A 16,473-nucleotide genomic window follows, 5' to 3' on the forward strand; every position below is an offset into this window, starting at 1 on the left:
CCCAAAACATGCCATCGCTGACTGACGGCTTCCTGGCTGCACACATATGCACAGACTCACACACACTCATGCTGTGCAAGCATACACATATAAATATTAGCACTGTCTACTGCAGCATCTGTCCTGTTACACTGTCTGTCTTCTTGTCTCACTCTCTCAAAAGTTCTTCTCTCTGTGGACTTTTGATTGTCACTGAGCCGTATGTTAAAGGAACTCCCATCCTCCACTCTCCCCCACCACTGTCTGCCCACCCACAGGCTACAGATGAGGATTCTCCCCCCAACAACTTCCTGACATACACCATTACTTCAGCCTCGGCCTTCCCCAGCTACTTCAGCATCATCATGGTGGAGGGCTACGCAGGTACGCTCACCCTTGAGCACGCTAAACACATTTTTGTTTTTGCCATTTGACCCACAACTTTACTAAGCTATGATGGTTGCTGCAGTTTATAACTAAAGCACATTTAGTACAAATCCTCACCTTTCTCTTTCTCTCCCCCCGTCTCCCTCCATCAGTGATCAGTGTGACCAGGCCTCTGGACTATGAGCAAGTTCCCAATGGGATGATCTACCTGACAGTGATGGCCAAAGATGGGGGAAACCCAGCCCTCAACAACACAGTCCCTGTCACAGTGGAGGTGATTGTAAGTATGACACTGCAAAGAACACAGACTCACCACACACACATCAGTACTTTAATGTATCCAATGCTCATATCTAAAACAGAGCATAAAAATCAAATGAGGTAAACTTACGCCCTATGACTTATGTCATTTCTCATTAAAACTTTGCATCTGGTGTGTCATTTGAAAGATTTAAAACACATACAAATTCCTATTTTGCAGTTTGAAGACAGCTCAGGAATGTTTATGTTTTCTCACAGATAAAAAGCTGTATGATCTTTAGTCTCCCCCGTCATGTTTTGCTATACGTAATGATATCTTCATACAGCAACTGTGTAAGTAAATAAAATGCATTGAAATGAACAAGCATCCAACAGAGCAGCTAAGTTGCTAGATCCATCCATTGCAACTTTCTTTTGTCCATCTACTTTGTATCTAGATTTTTTTGGAAACACTAAGCAAGTCAACTGCTTGATATAAGGATTTTATGTTCAATCATTACCACTACCTGTGCCCCTCTGCAAAGACTCTTTGTGTCTGCCTTCCCTACGATTTTGGTTCCAGAAAAGTTCTTTAATAGTTCAAATTTGTGTTTATTAATGGCTCTTTTCCTCTTACCGGAGGATTCACACTTTCTAATTCACACTGTTTTAATGCATCTTCGAACATGGTATTTCTTTTAGAAACTCTCTTGGTACCATGGCAGACACACCCTTGTGACAAAATCCTCACGTTCAAAGGCTCAAGCTCCAAAACTTTTACAGAGATCTTTCGTTTAAGTTCCCCTCAAAAGTGACTGTACGCCTGAGACTTGGGAAAGGATCTTATAGAGCTGTTATACTATGTGTACTGCATGAGGACTAAGCTGTCTTTTATTTATCTAAATGTAGATCCAGTGTGTGACAGTTGTCAGCTGGCTCATGGTGGATCATTTCTTATGTCTTCAGCTTCACTTACATATTGGATTTCGGTGTATCCTCACTGTCTGATTTATTCGGGGTACCTTTTCATCCATGTCTGACTACAGCTTTGTTTGCAGTTTTATCACAGTCTGTGCAGCTATCTGAGCTTCCAGTTCGGTTTCTTTTGTCAGTCTTATCGCTAAATGTCTTATTTTAAGGCAATGGAGAAAGTCACAGCTCTCCACTTGCACACATAATGGATCAAAGAGAGTCTTCACAAGTATCTGGGTCCAAATTCTAAAAGATTTTGCTGCCGTTTCTCCTGCATGTTTGCCAGCTACCTGATTGCATTCAATTTGACATTTTCTTTTCTAAATGTTTTATGCCATTCTCATGTATAACAGGAAGCGCTGTGATATCACACACTGGTAGTCTCCTGTTGCATGGATTCGTTCGATACGTGCATGATGCATTTCCACGTTTTCTACTGCATCTAATGCATTTCAAAAAACCCTTTGATCCATGTCTGATTACAGATCTGCATGGAGGTTTTCCGCGCTCACTGCAGCTTCCTAAACTTGAGTCTGACTAGGATGGTTTTGGCAGATGACTCAGTTAAAGTCAGCGAGGAGATTCTATGTGCCTTTTCAACTCGACTGACTAAAGATGTTTTATTGTAGTCACAAGCTGTGTCTAAATAGATCCAAGGCCTGACATATAGTTATATATGTTTCAGTTATGATTGTTTTTTTTCTGCTTTGCATACAATGAGGAATTGGAAATACTACAGCTGTGCTACAGCAGGAGCCTGCAGTTATCCATCTTATATCTATCACTATTAGCAATAACATATATCGCTATCATACATCACTGATTTTGCCACCTCTTTGCAGTTTTTAAGTGCTCAAATTAGAAGAGGTCTTGCACACACTATACTATACACGCTACACACTCAGTTGATCAGAAATAATCTGTTGTATGTACAGTAGAAGTTTGAAAAAAGACTAACATTAGGGGTTAGGTACTGGGTATGGTATTTCTCTGTTGCATAATAGGAATCTGAGTCAGTACTTTCGAGAGGGTCCTGATGGAACTCATCTGAACCATTTGTAATGTAAACGTGGTGTATACACTACACTGCTGTCTGACAGGTGCGTCAGGTGTTGTCTTTTGAGTCTTCTTGTCTGTGTCTTTATTTTTTCTGTCAACTTTCAAAGAGTGAGCATCAATGTTGATCTTTGCTAAGATACTATAAATATACAAAAAATATAATGAGCAACCAGAACTCGTTAACATTATCTCTACTGGCTTTTAACCGCATTTCCCCTGATAGCCATCCATTATACAAGTAACTTTTCATCATAGAAGAAGAAATGACAGAGTAGAATGGATGAATCCAGCTGGAATACTCTACACATCCTACACGAGGGAGAAATATTGTTTTAAAGAATGAAGGATTCTGTGCTGAAATGCAAAAACCAACAGGGACAATTGGTGTGCACACTTCTGTATTCCTTCTATGTCTCTCTGTCTCCCTCTCTCTGTCCTCCACAGTGTCGTGACTCACACCGCAGGGGTTTATCAGTAGCTGGCAGCATCACACACACACAATGCTTTGCACCAGTGTAACACAGAGCTCAGATAGATAATGGTGCCAGTGACTGTTGTTAAAGTGTTAACATTTCTCAGCAGCTCGCACAGTGGGGAGCCTCTCTGTGAATAGCCACACAACTGGATCTGTTGGTGTGAAATAGAGTCTAATTCAATGAGTGGGAGGTGGTGAGAACTATAAATGCTCTGGGAAAGTCCACGTGACAGTGTTTGCCGTTCCATGTTGTAGTCATTCATTCTCGTCCAATTACAGGTCCTGATTGCCCTTTGTTTTAGGTAATGCCTTTAATAACGATGATGGGAATGATTTTATCGCCTATGGCTGCAAATAGCTATTACTACCAAGAGCACACACAAGAAAGCGGATTCAAATGCTCGACGCAAGGCAGACAGATGGTAAAAAAGGTGCAGTTTATTGTTGGACGCGATCAACAAAGACATGGCACCAAAACAGACACAATCCAAAGGAAGGACTGGGATGCTGGAACGCTCTGCACAAGGCAAACTAGCACATGATAGGGGAAGACGCAGACAATATATACACCATGGAAAGAAGAACAAGCGGAAACAATCAGGGCGGGGCAGATAATCGCAGGAGCAGGAAACACACAAGGGCAGGAGGTCTGAAACGAGAGTGAGAAGTTGAACACACATTAAAACAGGAAATACATAACACATGAATTTAACAAACTTGATGAGACATAATAAATAACTATTTTTGGTATCAACCTCCGATTTTGCATTACTCCACCTCTTGTCCTTCTTGTCACTCCTGCAGTTCTAAAGCAATGAATGCAATTAACTGCAATGCACCACCTGGATGGTTTAGCTTATTGCATTTACATTACTGTATATATCAGGTGTAAAATAGTGCCTGAAACGGAAACAGAAATCAGCTCGACTAAAACATACCGTTTAACCTGCAAAATAAAGTGGTCCATGGAGATTATGGTTTAATCAGCTGACTAGCCTTCATCAAAGAGATACCACCACGACTGTTGTACTTTAAAAAAAGCATGCTGTGCTCCTCAGTGTCTTCGATCCAAAATATTTAATCTCAGTGCTGATGTGCGATGACAGCTTCAAATACCTTTTCGTTCTTCTTTTTTAAGCACCCTTTGCCTTCTCACATTGTTTAGTGCGTTCATTTGAGCTGTTGTTGCTGTTTATACCTCCTCCAGGATGAAAATGACAACCCACCCGAGTTCAGCAAGCCATCCTACATCGTCAAAATCCCAGAGAACATTATTGCCGGTGAGTCACTTCATACCTTTGGAGTTAGACTTAAGTTGCAAGACTGCATTTTCTGGTCTACACAACCAACACAGCACTTAAACACTCCAAACAGCTCAAACACTGTGTGTAGCACATACAGTCACCTCTTACTTGAATTGCCTTACTATTAGCCTATTCAACAAATAGCTCTGCTTTCTTGGGGGTATGTTTTATATTATTTGTTTCCTCTGGCCCTTACTGTCTTATTTGTTTTGATTTTGCATAATGTTTTTAAATGCTCAGCCAGAATGCAGGATATTGACTATTCAAGGCAAAATCACAGGCTGCTATATTCATCCTCATGCATGCATTCAGAAGACTCTTTTATCCCAGACAATAGATTAGTTTCCAGTCGCTAGAGGGAAATGAGATGTTTGACTGCCCCTTTCTCTCTCTGAGCTCCAGCAGACACTGGCCACTTTCTGTGTCTCAGGCCTGATTTGAAGGAGCACATAGCTGAGCGGCTTGGGCCAGGGCTGAGGTTTAGGGGACTATGGCTAAAGTGCTTGGCCCTGAGCTGGGGGCCTGAGGCTTGGGCTGCAAGGCTGAGCCCAGGGCCAGCCCGGCGGCTCAGACTAGACTCTCATCCCCCTGCCTGCCGGCGTATTGATCAGGCCTGTGCCAAATATGGGCTGCGCCAAACAAGCTGATAATCCACTAATCCATAAACCCACTCACTGCCATGCCATCAGTCGAGCTGTGGATGGAGGCGGTGAAGAAATTAGCTCTCTGAATGCCATTTCAGTCCGTCTCTGCAGCTTGTCTCTCTCTGTCTGCCTTTCCTCTTTACTAGACTTCACATATTTTCCCCATAACTCTGTCTCTCAGTTCATTTTTTCCATTCTGTCTCCCACTTCATGAGTTGTAACTTTCTTTCTTACTTCCTTCATCCCTCCCCCTCCTCCACAGGGGCGACTGTGCTGCTTGTGAATGCTACTGATTTGGACGCCTCGCGGGAGTTTGGCCAGGCCTCACTCATCTACTCCCTGGAGGGCTCCTCTCAGTTCCGCCTCAATTCGCGCTCAGGTGTGTGTGTGTGTGTGTGTGTGTGTGTGTGTGTGTGTGTGTGTGTGTGTGCGTGTGCGTGTGCAAGTGTCTGTATTTCCTGAAAATATACTTGTAATTGAGACTGATTTTTTGTGATCTGATTCAATTTTCATTTCAAATTTACATTTTTTGTGATCACTTTGCTGTCAGTGTACACCTGGTTACATATCTGCTCATTTAGACCTGTATCAGCGATACCTTTGTCTGTTTCCTTTTCAAGCTCTTCACTTTGCTTGTATGCACATTGAGGCTGGGCTGTGTGTGTGTGTGTGTGTGTGTGTGTGTGTGTTTTCTTGCATTTATGAGTTTTATTCTGACTTTTAACTCAATTCATCCTGACATGAGAAGCTGTTTTATAATGTGATACCTGCCTGTCACGTGGTCAACAACTTTCCTGGTTGTTGCATTTTTTTTAGATATTTTTGGTCTGATTCCATGTGTGTTGCAGGAGAGATCACCACCACAGCCCTGCTGGACCGAGAGCTGAAGTCAGAGTACATCCTGATCATCCGAGCTGTGGACGGAGGGGTGGGCCCTCAGCAGAAGACTGGCATCGCCACGGTAACCTTTTTGCAGCTATCATCCTTCTTTTCCTACATATCCTATAGCTCACAAATGTTTAATCAATCACTTTGTGTAAACTTAAATTCTATGGTATGTATTTTTTGTACTATGACTTTTTGGCTTGTAAACCATGATGGTCAAAGGTATATTATATTATTGACATCATAAACAGTTCATTTCCCATTGACGTTAAATTTTCTCACCCCCACTTTGTTTAGGTGAACATCACCATCCTGGACATCAATGACAACACCCCTGTGTGGAGAGACGAGCCATACCATGCCAATGTAGTGGAGATGAGTCCAATTAACACTGATGTTATCTCTGTGAGTGCATATAGCCCGACTTGGAAAACTTCACCTGGTTGACAAAAATGACAATGTGAACAGCACTGGAATGATAATTCTTAGCAATTGTTTTATTTCAAGGAGGATGGGTGGTGTGAAGCATTAGGTATTCATTTGTTGAAATGTTGGCCGCTACTTTCTCTATGCAAATGTATGAAGAGAGATCACTAGTGTCCTTGAGTGATGTTTTTTTGTTTTTAATTCATTATTTTAGTTTGTGGTTTGATTTGATTTTGAAAACTTGCATTAAGCAAAAGGTGTGTTTTAAAAAAAAAAAAACGTGGTTTTAAAGCAGAGTCAGAGTCCTCATTAGGAGATCATTAAAATCATACTGTGCATGAAAAACAACACATGTTGAAGGAAGCATGCGCATATGTGCTCTCCACTATTGATGAACAAATTTGGGACACTGCATAGGTCATCACAAAGTAAACATTCTAATATTACTCCAAACTCTCTCACTGTCCTGGTGGTGTCTTTGACAGTGTGTTGTTGTTAATTAAGCCCTGATTGTCCATTAATTAAAGAGGCGTCAGTGAGTGTAATTAAGGGAGTCCGATTGCTAATTAAAATGTAGCCTGCAGTCATACGCGTAGCAAATTATTCAGCTGCTAGGCAGAAAAGGAAACAAGGACCCATCTTGCAAAGCAAGAGAGTGGAATGAAGAAATGGTAAGGAAAGAGAAATGAGTGACACAGATATTAAAAATGTTGCTACATTTTCCTGCTCTCTTGTAGCTGTTCTTTCGTTGAGTTCATTCATGGTGCATCCAGCGATGCGATACGTACTGTATGTGACTCTCTGCTCAGTGGACAGACACTGTTGCCCCTCTGCCTATTTTTCAATAAATCGGACCACCCAGGCTTACAGCACTGTAATTGGCCCCAGTGTAGCCCTGGCCCAAGCAGTGTTTCCATGGTGACAAGAGGCCACCTGCTGAGTCCTCCTGGAGGTGTCCAGCGAGCCACTGAATTTGGCTGAAGTGCCCAGCACAAGGATCAGCCCACTCAAATCTCAGAGCACCACACCTTCACCACTGCAGGCTTTTACTTTCAGCACCTACACATACAGTGACCCTCCGCTATCTCGTTTCAAAACAATATTCTCTTCTCTGCCACTCTGCTGTCAAACCTGGGCTACAGTTCAATAGACAAGGCTAATATATTTGCTCACCATCTTTTAATATGCCCTGCTCAGGCCAGAATTGATTACTTTAACTGGCCCCGCTTAGACACTTCCTCACATTTTATATCACCTACCTTTGTCCGTGCAGTTGCTAATCAATGGGCCTCTGAGATGCCTGCCTACCATGTCCCCTTAATAATTAAATACCTGAAAAACCTTTGTTCCTCTAATGACCAATTAACCGGTTTCTAGCATTTTTAGTCAGCGCACTGAATAATTGATCAGCTCTTTAAAAATCAGCCAGTGTGTTAGCCGGGCTCCCGGCTTCGCGTATTCATCACCCATCGCCACTTTGTGTCAGAAAAGGGACATTACCATTTTTCCTGTGGCTGACTGATGTGTTTGAGCAGTTGGATTGGGTTGTGTGTGAAGATGCTCTGGGGGTGGGTTAGGGATGTTCTTATTACTATTACCATGACTATTACAATTACTGCTACTCTGTTTCCTTCCGTGATTCATTTACTCACTCCTCCCGTCTTTTCTCCTGACACTTTCTGTCTTAAATCTTTCCTGTCCCCAAATCTCTTAACAAAGTTGTCTTTGTTAAGAGACTTTTATTGAATCAGACAGCATAAATTGAGGACTCTTATACACAGGGTAATGTAAGCATACAACCGTTCTGCCCTGAGGATATTCAGAAAGTCTCTCCCCTGTCCAGGTGTTGGCAGTGGACCTTGACAATGGAGAAAATGGGACAGTGATGTACAGTATCAGCCCAGAAAACCCCTTCTACACCATCAACAGCAGTACAGGGAAGATCCGCACCAGTGGTGTAACCCTGGACAGGGAAAGCTCCAACTCTGGAGACGCAGCACTCATGAGAACCATTATCATCTCAGCTGTCGACCGTGAGTAGTGTCTATGTGTGTGTTGGGATGTCAGTTCGCACTTGCCTTTCACTGTGTAAATTTGTCTGACTCATGAAACACCCAAACCATCTGTAAGCAAGCTTAAATAGCTTTATATCATTCTCAGTGGAGAGCTTTCAATTCTGAGCAGTTAGCCTCCTTCTTCAAGCCTCATTCCTCAAGTTTTATGTTGACCATGAAACGTTTTACAGTGGCTAATAAACTCCTTTGACCATGAGATGTGGGGTGTGTGCATCTGTGTGTCTTTCTGTGTCCCTCTGGCGCCCTCTTAAGGTGGTACACGTCCACTGCGTGCATCAGCGAGCACCACAGTGTTTGTCAACCTGCTGGATCTCAATGACAACGACCCGACTTTTCTCAACCTGCCCTTTGTGGCTGAAGTGCCAGAGGGGCTGCCCATTGGATCCTCTGTTTTTAAGGTAAAATATGAAACTATATTCATGTGTGATGGCATTTTTAAAGGAGGCAGAATTTTTACAAAAATGTTATATTATTATATTATATTATTTCTATTTATACTATCTGTCACTAAACCCTCCTGGGTGATTTATATTATAACATTATAATATTGACTAAATATTTAGAGAAGAAGCTGAACAATAATTGATGACTTTATATGGTAATTTAGTCATTCATTCATGGCGAAAAACAATCACCAAGCAGTCATAGGGAAACACTGGCCATGAATGATTTTCTGATGTGATGTTTTGTTTATAATATGTAACATCTCGTGCTCTTTCCTTGACTTGCTCTCCTGTCTCTCTTGATGCTCTAGGTCCAAGTGGAGGACCCAGATGAGGATAAGAATGGCTTGATTACAATGGCGTTAGAGATGGGAATGCCTCTGCTGGACTTCTACCTGAACACCACCACCGGGGTTCTGACCTCCACGGCAGTCCTGGACCGCGAGCAGATTGGGCAGTACCATTTGAGAATCATTGCATACGATGCAGGGAAGTTCCCTCGCACCTCCACTTCAACTCTCACTGTCACAGGTGAGAGTCTGAGGATGATGTGAACTTGGTTTGATATCCCATTGCTCTCCCAGAAGTTGCCCTACATATTAAACTGCCAAGCCACAGGGCGATTGGATTCTGAGTGACATGAAGAGTTACTTCACTATGGCAGATACTGAATCTGCTGAGAAGGATGCTACCACCTGCTGGTGGGACGGGAAAAATCTTAAGGAGAGAAATGTTCTGACTGCTGTCAACATAATAAAAAAGGAATGGAAAAAACAGATTTTCTGACATTGCTCTGATGGATCAGATGAGTCAGAGGAAGAAGTTGTTTCTATGTCACATCCCTTAAGTTCACAGGGAAGGCCAGAACAGCACACCTGAGCTAGAAGTTTTACTAGACCAAAGCAATAGTCTTTCTACTCACTGCACCACCTTGTTGCCTTATTTGTCCTCATGTACATCTATCTGTGTGTCCTCACGTCTTTCTGTCTGTGTGTTTGTGTGCGCGGGTCAGTTCTGGATGTAAATGATGAGACGCCCACCTTCAACCCTCGCGTGTACAATGTTTCCCTGAAGGAGAGTGTCCCTAGAGAGCACATTGTAGCGCGCCTCAGCTGCTCTGACAACGACGCTGGTCTCAACGCCGAACTTAGCTACTTCATCACAGGTCAGAGGTCACAGTGGGAGTTGTTTTTGTACGTCTGTGGGCTGCAGTGTTGTACAGTTATGGGGACTACCTGCATGTAGAGTTCCTTTGTCCATCCATCCATCCCTGTGTGAGTTTGTATCAGGTGAGCTCCTCTTGCATGCTTCTTTAAGTGTTATTGTTGTACTGTATGTATGTAAATAGGTTTGTTTCACTAATATGATTAATTTTGAAAGGTGCTTTTGTTCTGTAATTTGTAGATGGAAATCAGGATGGTAAATTCAGCGTGGGCTTCAGAGACGGGGTTGTTCGGACGGTGGTTGGCCTAGACAGAGAGACCCAGGCAGCATACACTCTAGTTGTAGAAGCTATAGGTATGTCATGAATTCATACCTTTTTCATAGAAAGCCCTTATCATCTTTTATCATGCTCATTTTTATACCGTCTGTGTTTACATTTGTTGTAATAGGACCTGTTTTCTTACATGTTTTGTTTGTAATCATCAAAGCTGCTCCTTTGTACTTTTGTGCGACAATGAAAAAAGGTGATGCCTGCACATCTGCAGTGATTTCAGACTATTGCTCAACTGCCTTTGTTCCTGTTTGAAAAGGATGAACAAAAACTCTGAGGTTTTCCTGTTTTGGAAACCACTGAGTCAGGCTGGCTTATCTGGTGAGGGGGCTAGAGACACCAAAGAGGCGAGAAGAGACGGAGATAATGCAAAACTGTTCAAGAGAAAAGAATTACACATATTGTCCTAATTTACGAGCAGCTGAAAATGACCCAAGTTTTGATGAGCCAAACTACGTCTATTTCAGTTGTCTTGTCGTCAGCCCTAAAATTAAAATTAGCATTAACCTGAATGATTGCAACTGATGTGCTTGTGAATGTGTCTGTTTCTGCACGTAGACAACGGTCCAGCGGGCAGCCGGAGGACAGGCACAGCCACTGTATTCGTTGAGGTGCAGGACGTTAACGACAACAGACCCATCTTCTTACAAAACAGCTATGAGACCAGTATACTGGAGAGTGTGCCCCAAGGAACCAGCATCCTTCAGGTAGAAAATTACTAAACGCTTCTATTAACAAACTGCACCTCCAGCAGTCAAACTTAAAACGTCAATTTATTTCTTAACAGAACAATCATAGAATACAAAGAATCCATTACAGAGTGGTCTTTTTTGGCTCAGGCTGCATTTGTATTGTCAGTACTGGTGATCCCATTGTGTTCTGAGACCTGCATAAAATCATATTCATAATAAAAAATAAGTATCAGCAGTAATGCACGTGAATTAACGGTTGGATGGGGGTTTTTTTTGCCACAGAACAATTAGCGGTGTGTAGCAGAGGAATGATAGCAAAAATCAGAATATGAGTTTTTAAGAGCTAATTTTGGCCTTAGAATGAAAAGACATTGGTGCATCTGTTTGAAAAGCTTGAATGTAATTATATCAGACTGAATGTATTCCTGTGCACAATGTGAGATTTGTTGATACATCAAATCCTTACTGAGAGAATTGCAATCAGATTGAGCCCTTGCGGGATTAGATCATTTTATCTCCAGTGCATATAGTGCAGAGCTGTGCTGCAGGACATTGATGCACAACGTTATGTGCTGTAGAGGGTAAAATGATCAGTCACAGAAAATGTGTAAACACTGCTACAAAGGGACATCTGCTATTAGTGATGTTCGTAGCACCAGCCATAAAATATAGTGTATCGCTTGTTTTGGGGAGCAGTCACTCAGCCCTCAGTATGTCCTCAAGTTAGATTTCAGTGACGTAGTCAAATAGACAAGGCATTGTGAGGTGGGGCTCCACGCTGGCTTCTGGCTGTGGTGTCTGTCGGGCTGGAGACTGGGACGCACGTGTGCTCTCACGCTCATGCGGCCTGCGATGGGGCGGTCGTCTGAAGGAGAGGTTGTACGAACGCCGATATGAGCCCAGCCTCTTCCACACCTTGAGCTGGGGCTCACTGGACTGGCTTCTTCCACGGGCCAAGCTCTCCCCTGGGCCGCAGCTCGCCTCAGAGTCCCCATCCTGTTCCGAGGGACGGCACACTGCGAGGAAGGCTGCTAGCCCTGCCAGCAGCAGTGATAAGCCCAGCACCACCATGATGGTGAACTCTGGGTCGTAGATGTCTGAAGAATAGGATGGAGGCTGTGAGATGGTGGAAGAGTTGGTGCTTGTCAGGCTGGACAGACCGATGCTTTCCGTGTTGGAGGTAAAGGTGAAGTTGGAGCCTGGTTCAGTGGTGTTCATGTTGTCTTGGCCCTTGATGGAGAAAACAACATTAGATTAGTCTTCATCGGGGTGTCGTTTGTCTGTTGTAAGTGTGTGTGTGTGTGTGTGTGTATTTGTCTCCTTCTGTATGTTGCTGCGTTTGTGGTTGTGTGTGTGTGTAGGAGGGTGGGTGGGGGCTCTCTACCTCACTAGCCTTACCAAGCTGAGTAGGTTTATTTTCACTTTATTGGGATTATACACTAGAGGGCTAGAGATAAACATACACACACAGAGACACAGATATGCACAGAAACGCCTGCATGCACATGCAGATGCAGTGAGTGTTTGGCATTTGCGGCAATTATGTTGCTATTAAATCAAGGACTACAAAACAGTCAATGCTTGACAGGCTTTCTTCAGTGTGAAACAAATTGGGTTTATTAAAATGCCCCTTGTAAAATGCAAGGCACCCACCTCTTCTACCCCAGTCTCCAATTATCCCCCCTCTCATTCTGTGCGCCCCCATCTTCAGCATAGTAACATTTGTAAATGTCATCGTCCTTAATTCAGCGGAGACAAAGCATGGCTTATCGGTTTAAGGGAAACACATTGGGACGTGAAATTATTTTTAAGACCAAATGCCAGGAAAGCTGTGAAAAGGCCAGTGGAGCAGGATGGCTCGTTAGAGAGTCAGTTCATTAGTCAGCGCCTCCAAGCACATATGCCACATGCTTGCACTCACACACACACACACACGCACACGCGCACGCACACACACACACACACACACACAAACCATTCAAACACAACTTTCTTTCTCACCCACACATGCTGTAGATCGTACCACACATATTCATGATGAGGCACGCTGCTATTAAGCTTGGCAGCTTATCTGTAAGGTACTCTCCCTCTCTATCACACCACATTGTTGCTCCAGATCTGACTGCTCAGCTAGTTTTGAAACAGTCAAACTTATTTCTTAACTTTACAAGCACAGTTTGTCTAACCCATTCACATTTGTAAAGTTTGACCAGTTGTGTGCTCTGCTTGCATGATTCTTCAGTTTCTTAGTATCAAACTTGAAGATTCCTAACAGATTTCTCCTTGTATTATCTACATAGAGGAGGAGAAAAATGAATGGAGAATGTCATATCAGGTCATAGATGTCACATGTGCAGTCTGTGTTAATATTGCTAATGTTTAAATCTACCCCCCCAGATAAGTTTTAATAATACTAAACCAAATCCATACAATAATCTGGACATACTCACTTAGACAACGTGCAACGTTACTCAAGCACATGTCAAGCTGCTCACATGCCTTTGAGGAGTTTCATTCCAACATGAGGAGACTCCACAGCAGACAGAATATACATATCATAAGAAACATTAATGAGGTTGTTGGCTATCTTAGCAACCTAAGATTTGAAAGAACTGAATTATGGTTTACCTCTAAAATGCTAAGCAATTAACACGTCTTCTTAAGATTGAGCCTTTAGTAATGTGGAATAAAACCCTTCAAAAATGTATACTCACACCCTCACTTTAGAGACTCTTTAAAAATGCACCTTGCTTAGTTCCAGTAACTGAGGTCAGACCTGTTTCTTGGCTCCACACACTTGTTTTCCCCCCTTACACTGCTGCTTTCCCAGGGACAGAGGGGGAAAGGCTGGGGAGGAAGAGGGGTGGAAAAGGGGCTAAAAATGGGGGTAACAGCATTAAACTTTAAATATCCCACTGTTGTTTTAATCCCAAGGAGCCAAAGATAATAGTGTGTTTCCGTAACCACACAGAGGCTTAGTAAATAATCTCTTAGTGCTTACACTCCATATGCTTACACTTACAACATCTGGCTCTGCAATGTAGTCTTACACTTTATACACCCCCTTTTATGGCTTAAGTGGTGCAGTCCGCTGTGTAATACCCTATTCATCGCTCACCAATCTGACCCCCCAGTCTCTTTTCTCTCCAGTCTCCCCCTCCCGTCTCCTCCTCTTTCTCCTCTTCTCTCCACATCTCTTTATAAAGCTAATGAGACTGAAGTTGGGCCCCTCTTCACAGGGGGGGCGAAAGAGAGCAAAGGAGGACACACAGGGCAGGGGAGAGAGAGAGAGAGAGAGAATGAGTGTGTGTGTGTCTGTAGTTGTGTGTACCTGAGTGCACGTTCATGTGCTTGAGAGTCTTGTGTGTGTGTCTTGCTATGCAATTGAATATGCACTTTGTAGACCCCTCCATAGGTTTTGACAGATCCACAGAGGAACTGGGTGTGACATGAAGTCAGCCTCATCCAGTGCCAGCGGCTCTGTGCCTCTCTGGACTCAGAAGTCAGTCTTATGACATGGCCCATTCACCAGCAGCCCAGCATGCTCCACTATTTATCTATGTACGCTGTGGAGCCGTGCTGTCTGTGCCGGGTTTGGGTTTTTGGCTGCCTCTGGCTGTCTGCCTGTGACAGAGAGAGAGAGAGAGAAATTCTGCCATTACATACTTTCTGCCAAACCATGTTGGGGTTGTTGTGGCAACAAGGCACAGGGCACCAGTGGATGTGTGTTGAATGTGGAAAAATACAGATTTATCCATCTGTTTGTTGAAACTGCTCAATGACAGACAGTACATTTCATTAATATTTTTTGTTTATGAAATGTTCCATCCATCATGTGACTTCATGGGGATGAGCACGCCACTGAGGTAAACAATGATCCATCATCTGAACAACAGACTCATTGGTAACCAAATTCACCTGCTCAGTTCTCTCATGATGACATATTTAATGACATACAACATAATGACATCTCTCATTGTCAGAATGACAAAAACTTCTAACTCTCCAATGTCAACAGTTGTAAAATTAGGTGAAGGGCATTGATGTACCTTGCAAGTGACCAGATGGTTTTTCTTTGGTGTCCCTGTTAAATTATTTTAAGTTATGTTTAGTAATTATAAGTAAAGACTCTTTGCTCTTGTTTGTCTGTTCAGGTTCAAGCTACAGATGCAGACCAGGGGGAAAATGGCAGAGTTCTGTACAGGATCCTTACTGGTGAGTGCTGCTGTACTGTGGTTTTCCTCTCAGATGGCTCCTAGCCCACAAACAAATGGACTGAATGGAAAATGCTCCAAAGATACGCAATATTGAATCATTCGATTTATTTTAGTTGTTCAAAATGAGTGCGAGCAATGACACGGAAAACATAATTTTAATGATTCAAACTTTTGTGACACAATTCTGCTGATGGGTAATATAATAATTCCACTTGTCTCCCCTGCAAGTCCTCTTGTCTAAAGGCAGTCAGTGTGTGTGAGGCAGCTCCTGCCACAGAGAATACCAGTAAAATACCAGTAATGACAGGTTCTTTAAACAACTCAATTTGCATTGGAAGCAACTGAAATTATCTGGCAAATGTCTCCAGTGAAATTATATAAACCCAGAGACTAGACTGAATATTTTGCTATTTTCTAAGTCTCTTCCTCTCTCTCTCTCTCTCTCTCTCTCTCTCTCTCTCTCTCTTTCTCTTTCTCTTTCTCTTTCTCTTTCTCTTTCTCTCACTGTCTGTCTGTATGTGTGTGTGATGCTCGTGTTTGTGAACGCGTGCATGCAGGGAACAGCAACAATCTATTTAGCATAGACAGACAGACCGGGCTGCTGACAAGAGGCCTCAGGGCTCTGGACAGAGAGACCAGCAGCTCCCATGTGCTGGAAGTGGAGGCCTACAACAGTGACGAAGGCAGCATGAGGAGCTCTGTGAGGGTGAGGAAGAGGAGGGTAGCTGGGGAGGGATGAGGAAGATCCTTTAATGTGCAAGTGTCGCCCCAGTTCTTCATGCTAAATGTGCAGCACAATTTATGTAGAAGAACTTTTTTACATATTTGACTCAAATATGTAAGTGTTATGTCTTTGGTCTCATTGCCTAATGTGTGTAGTTAAGGCACAGCCAAAAATGTCCTCTCCTGCAGGTGATCATATATGTAGACGATGCCAATGACGAGCTGCCAGTGTTCACCCAGCAACAATACAACCGTCTGGGCCTTAGGGAGACCGCTGGCATTGGCACCTCTGTGATTGTGGTGCGTGCCACAGACCCTGACACGGGTGAGTCCAGTCTCACATCGATCAAGGGAAGGGAGCCGAGGGAATTGGAGTTCGATGTCAGCTCTTGCTGTCGACCCTTCACGTTTTATGCGCCTCGTCCAAAACAAAAAGAGACATTTAGCTGACTGTGGG

The 16,473-nt window shown here is 43.2% G+C and overlaps 2 protein-coding genes across 2 annotated transcripts in view; one reads left to right on the top strand and one right to left on the bottom strand.

Moving 5' to 3' along the window:
- The window catches only part of cdh23 (cadherin-related 23), a 146,009-nt gene that overhangs the window by 95,421 nt on the left and 34,115 nt on the right, over positions 1–16,473 (top strand). The window contains exons 15-29 of the mRNA XM_070840982.1: positions 258–363; positions 519–646; positions 4,320–4,392; positions 5,323–5,439; positions 5,909–6,021; positions 6,243–6,350; positions 8,215–8,404; positions 8,699–8,844; positions 9,201–9,420; positions 9,902–10,054; positions 10,294–10,407; positions 10,943–11,091; positions 15,231–15,291; positions 15,851–15,999; positions 16,206–16,341. Of these exons, the coding sequence (XP_070697083.1) occupies positions 258–363; positions 519–646; positions 4,320–4,392; positions 5,323–5,439; positions 5,909–6,021; positions 6,243–6,350; positions 8,215–8,404; positions 8,699–8,844; positions 9,201–9,420; positions 9,902–10,054; positions 10,294–10,407; positions 10,943–11,091; positions 15,231–15,291; positions 15,851–15,999; positions 16,206–16,341 (1,963 nt within the window). The remainder of the gene's footprint in view (positions 1–257; positions 364–518; positions 647–4,319; positions 4,393–5,322; positions 5,440–5,908; positions 6,022–6,242; positions 6,351–8,214; positions 8,405–8,698; positions 8,845–9,200; positions 9,421–9,901; positions 10,055–10,293; positions 10,408–10,942; positions 11,092–15,230; positions 15,292–15,850; positions 16,000–16,205; positions 16,342–16,473) is intronic.
- Positions 11,800–12,294, bottom strand: LOC139210478 (uncharacterized protein C10orf105-like). The gene has a single exon (XM_070840462.1). It carries the CDS (start codon positions 12,292–12,294, stop codon positions 11,800–11,802), a length of 495 nt encoding a protein of 164 aa, XP_070696563.1.

Source organism: Pempheris klunzingeri, chromosome 12 (genome assembly GCF_042242105.1).
Source record: "Pempheris klunzingeri isolate RE-2024b chromosome 12, fPemKlu1.hap1, whole genome shotgun sequence".
Taxonomy (NCBI): domain Eukaryota; kingdom Metazoa; phylum Chordata; class Actinopteri; order Acropomatiformes; family Pempheridae; genus Pempheris; species Pempheris klunzingeri.

What these genes read in the sequence shown, in the direction of transcription:
- LOC139210478 (XM_070840462.1), bottom strand. Translation starts at nt 12,294, where the DNA reads ATGAACACCACTGAACCAGGCTCCAACTTCACCTTTACCTCCAACACG.